This window comes from Nicotiana tabacum, chromosome 1 (genome assembly GCF_000715075.1).
Source record: "Nicotiana tabacum cultivar K326 chromosome 1, ASM71507v2, whole genome shotgun sequence".
NCBI lineage: Eukaryota > Viridiplantae > Streptophyta > Magnoliopsida > Solanales > Solanaceae > Nicotiana > Nicotiana tabacum.
In genome coordinates this window covers 12,845,430-12,849,323 of record NC_134080.1, presented here as the reverse complement: position 1 = coordinate 12,849,323, position 3,894 = coordinate 12,845,430, and the positions used below count along the sequence as shown (strand labels likewise).

General features: G+C 39.4%; 1 protein-coding gene across 1 annotated transcript; it reads right to left on the bottom strand.

The window, feature by feature from the left end:
• Positions 1 to 1,401: 1,401 nt before the first annotated feature.
• LOC142179422 (uncharacterized) lies at positions 1,402 to 3,585 on the bottom strand. The gene is made up of 3 exons (XM_075249382.1): positions 3,452 to 3,585; positions 2,635 to 3,371; positions 1,402 to 2,562 (listed from the first exon to the last, which is right to left on the bottom strand). The coding sequence occupies exons 1-3, from the start codon at positions 3,576 to 3,578 to the stop codon at positions 1,948 to 1,950; spliced, it is 1,479 nt and encodes a 492-aa protein (XP_075105483.1). The 5' UTR covers positions 3,579 to 3,585; the 3' UTR covers positions 1,402 to 1,947.
• Between the last annotated feature and the right edge of the window lie 309 nt (positions 3,586 to 3,894).

The following is a 3,894-nucleotide window of genomic DNA, read 5'->3' as shown; positions in this document are numbered from 1 at the left end:
GTAATGGACAAGCGAAATCTACTAACAAAGTCATTATCAACAACTTGAATAAGAGGTTACAGGATTCAAAAGGTAATTGGCCTAAGGTGTTACCTAGAGTATTATGGGCTTATCGTACAACGACCAAAACAGGCACTGGAGAAACACCATTTTCAATGGTTTATGGTGCGGAAGCCTTAATTCCAGTTGAAATAGGTGAGCCAAGCACACGGTACGATCAGGAAACGTAGGAATCTAATGATGAAGAGATGCGGGTCAACCTTGATTTACTTGAAGGAAGAAGAGAAGCTGCATTGATAAGGATGGCAGCACAAAAGCAAGTAATTGAACGATATTACAATAGGAAAGCACACCTCAGATTTTTCAAAATTGGGGACTTCGTGCTTAAAAAGGTGTTCCAATCTGCAAAGGCTACTAACTCAGGAAAGCTAAGTCCAACATGGGAAGGACCGTACAAAGTCCGTGACATTGCGGGAAAAGGAGCATACCAGTTGGAGACAATGGATGGCAAAGTTTTACCCTCACATTGGAATGCCGTCCAATTAAAAAGATATTACTTTTGAGAAAGTACCTACGGTCAGGTATCACCATGTTAAAATTTCTCTCTTGGATTATTAATGTTTTACTAACGATTTTAGATGCTAGGAAAAACACCCTAACTCGTGTCAAATGATGAGTCACAACCTGCAAGTCAAAATGGAGTATTCTTAAATTCCCAGCCAGGGTTACAATTAATCTGATGGAAATACACACGAGTTAGGCAGTCTTCATCTATAATCGCACCTCCGAGTCCCGTATATCTTTCTGTTTCAGGAAAAGTGGCCAAAGTAAAAGAAATAAACAAGTGCTCGAGGCTTCATACTTCACCGCTCAAACACTTGGGGGACTACATATTGTACACAGATACGTGTAGAAGTGCAGATACGAATATCGAACAAAAGTCGGCCACAAAGAGACAAGTGTTGAGAAAAAGTTACGAAGTCTTCAGCATTCATGAGAACAACAGAGTCATCTTTCAAAACTCATAAACAAAGTCACCTCTCAAATCCTTCTTAATATATAAAGATAGGGTCATGACTATGTACTGAAATAGGTTATGAAGAAAAACCTTGTTTATTCTATGTTATGTACAAATCTGTTATAAAAAATACAGTTACGAGAAAGTTGTAGATGTATTGTAATACATGTAATAGTCAAACACTTGTTAAAATTCATGAATAGAAACTTGCCAAAGTTGTTTCATACAAAACGTGTGTATTCCTATTTCTTTCATCGTATTATAAACACTATTATGAAGTTGAGACGTCTTCTTCATTAAGTGTCGATAAAATAAAAGGGCCTCTTTTATAAGCCTCATGTTGATAATCCATGAGAAGAATTATAAAGCATTTTAAAAGAATAAAAATGCTAAGCTATTCTATAAGTCCTAGATAAATGGGCAAGAATAAAATATACGGAAGTACCAATAAAAACTTCTTAATATAAAAGACTAAGTACAAACTTAGTCAGCAAAATATTTATTTTTTACAAATCCCCATTATGATAACTGGGGACTTCGTCAAAAGATCCCATAAAGTTGCCAAGGGATAACACCACCAATTAATAAAAACAAAAACAGCAATTTCATTTTCAGCTAGTCACTGAAGGGGTTGGAACATCAGAAGTTGCAATTTTATTTTCAAGAGCAATTTTAATTGGGTTTGGAATATTGAAATCACCAAGGGGAGCAAGAATCACAGGAGCTTCAGCTTCCATGGAATGTGTCATAGAAGTTTCACCCTCGGGAGCCGTAGTTGCAACCGCAATTGTTGCAGTAGCTACTTCTTCATTTAAAAGCTCTTCCGTTCCAGGAGCTTCAAGTGCAGGAGAAGGAGTATCAACAGGTTGTTGACTTTTCTCGATAGTGTCTAAGAATATGGCTAATTCAGATTGCAAATCAAAGCTTTCCTAAGCAGCTTCCATAAGAGCATCACGGCGAGATTTCAGGAAAGCCCAACTCACCTCTATATTGAAGTTCTCCTCCAGAAGTCCATACTCCCTTTCCCACATAGCAAGATCATTCTTCAATATTTGATGTTCATCTAAATGGGAATCAAGGGAAGCTTCAAGGGAGGCAAGAGAGTTCTTCAAAGCTCGAATCTCGTCAGAGGAGGTATGTAAGTCAGCTTGAGCTTGAGTCAAGCTTTGCACTAATTCTCCTGCATATTCTTCTTTCTTGGCTAAAAGTGCCTTAAGCTCCCTGACTTCTTCACTAGCCTTTGATAATTGTTCTGACATTGAGCACTCCAAAAGCTCTTTATCTCTTTTAAATTGGCTTGAAGAAGCCTTGGCAGTCGCTAGTTCAGAAGTCAAACCACGCTTTTGCTGCTCCAGGAGATTTCTACTTTCTTGCAACTCCTCTATGGTCCCCTGAGCATTCTCAAACTGTTCTTTCCAATTAGCTGCTTCAAGCTGGGCTCCCCTGGCTATATCCTCGGCCTCATGGATGGATTTTTCAGACTCATGGGTTTTTCTTTCCAGAAGGGAAATTCTTCCCATCAATTCGGTACCAATAAGGTTAGCCTACAGAGACAACTCATAGAAATGAGGATTTGTAGATCGAAAATAAAAAACTTGTTGGTAAAGGAAAAATACCTTCAAAGTAGAATGAACTATGTCATTCATCAGAGTCAGGCAGTTGTGGCTCTCCATCTTCTTCTTCTCAATATCACCGATTAGAGGCTCGAGCCAAACATCAGCTTTACCAGTCTTTCTCAAAAGGCTATGGTTGGCAGGAACTTCAAGAGTAACACTTCTCATAGCCATGGTTCTACTGCTAGAACCCGCCTCTGTATGCTGAACGAAGGGAGGAAGAGCCATGGAAGGAGGAGTAGTAGAAAAGGAAAACACAACAGCAGGAGCCGTAATAGTCAAAGAAGGGATGGAAGGAGAAGATGAAGAAACTGACACAGGAACGGAAGCAGGTGCAGTTGAAACTGGCAAAGGAATGGAGGAAATAGGAACGAATGAGGAGATAGGAGCTTCATCAAAAACAGGGCCGAGCTCGCCACTCTCAAAACCACTATCAAAAAGACGCTGAGTTAATTCATTAGTATCTTTTGGCACGGTGTCCTCGTCAGAATGAATCAAAACAGGCTCGGTGGACGAAGTTTGATCAGGGGTATCCTCAATTTCATCACTATTAATGACTCGTCTCCTAACTCTTGGCTTGGCAATTAAAGAGGTATCTTCCTCTTCCTCATTCTCAGAACTTTCTCCTATAGCTTTCCTTTTGGGAAGCGAAGCTCGAGCTTTGTTCAAATCAAGTGAAGCATTAGCAGACATGCGAATGGCCATAGCTACTTCAGCTGTCATTCCTCTAACACCAAATCCTGATCAAAAGAAGGATACATAATCAACATTGAAAAAAAGGTGCTTGGCATGTAAAAAAAATGTGTAAAAAGGGACATACCATGTGTTTTCACCTTCCAGCCATGTAAAGAAGAAATTGATTTCCAAGTTCTTTGATCCTTAGGAGCAATCTTCAAAATTGAATCTACCCAACCACGGAAGTCAGGAATAAGTTCCACATCTCGCATGGTTGCTACAAAAAAACAAAAAGAGACGAAGTGAGAAAAAGAATCAGAATTCTCAAAAATAGGTGCGGTAAATAAAAGGAAACTTACGTGTAAAATTCCACTTCTTAGGGAAGGGAATATTTGTTTCACCAAGAAAGTCCACCGTATGTACAGCAACGTAACGGGTGTACCATCTACGATCCCTGTCATCTTCAGGGTTTACCAAAACCTTTTTGCTTCTTGCAGTTAAGGTAAAAACCCCATGGCGCATTAAATTGGGATGGTATAAATGAATAAGGTGAGAAAGGGTGAAGTCGACATTGGCTTTGGCAGATAA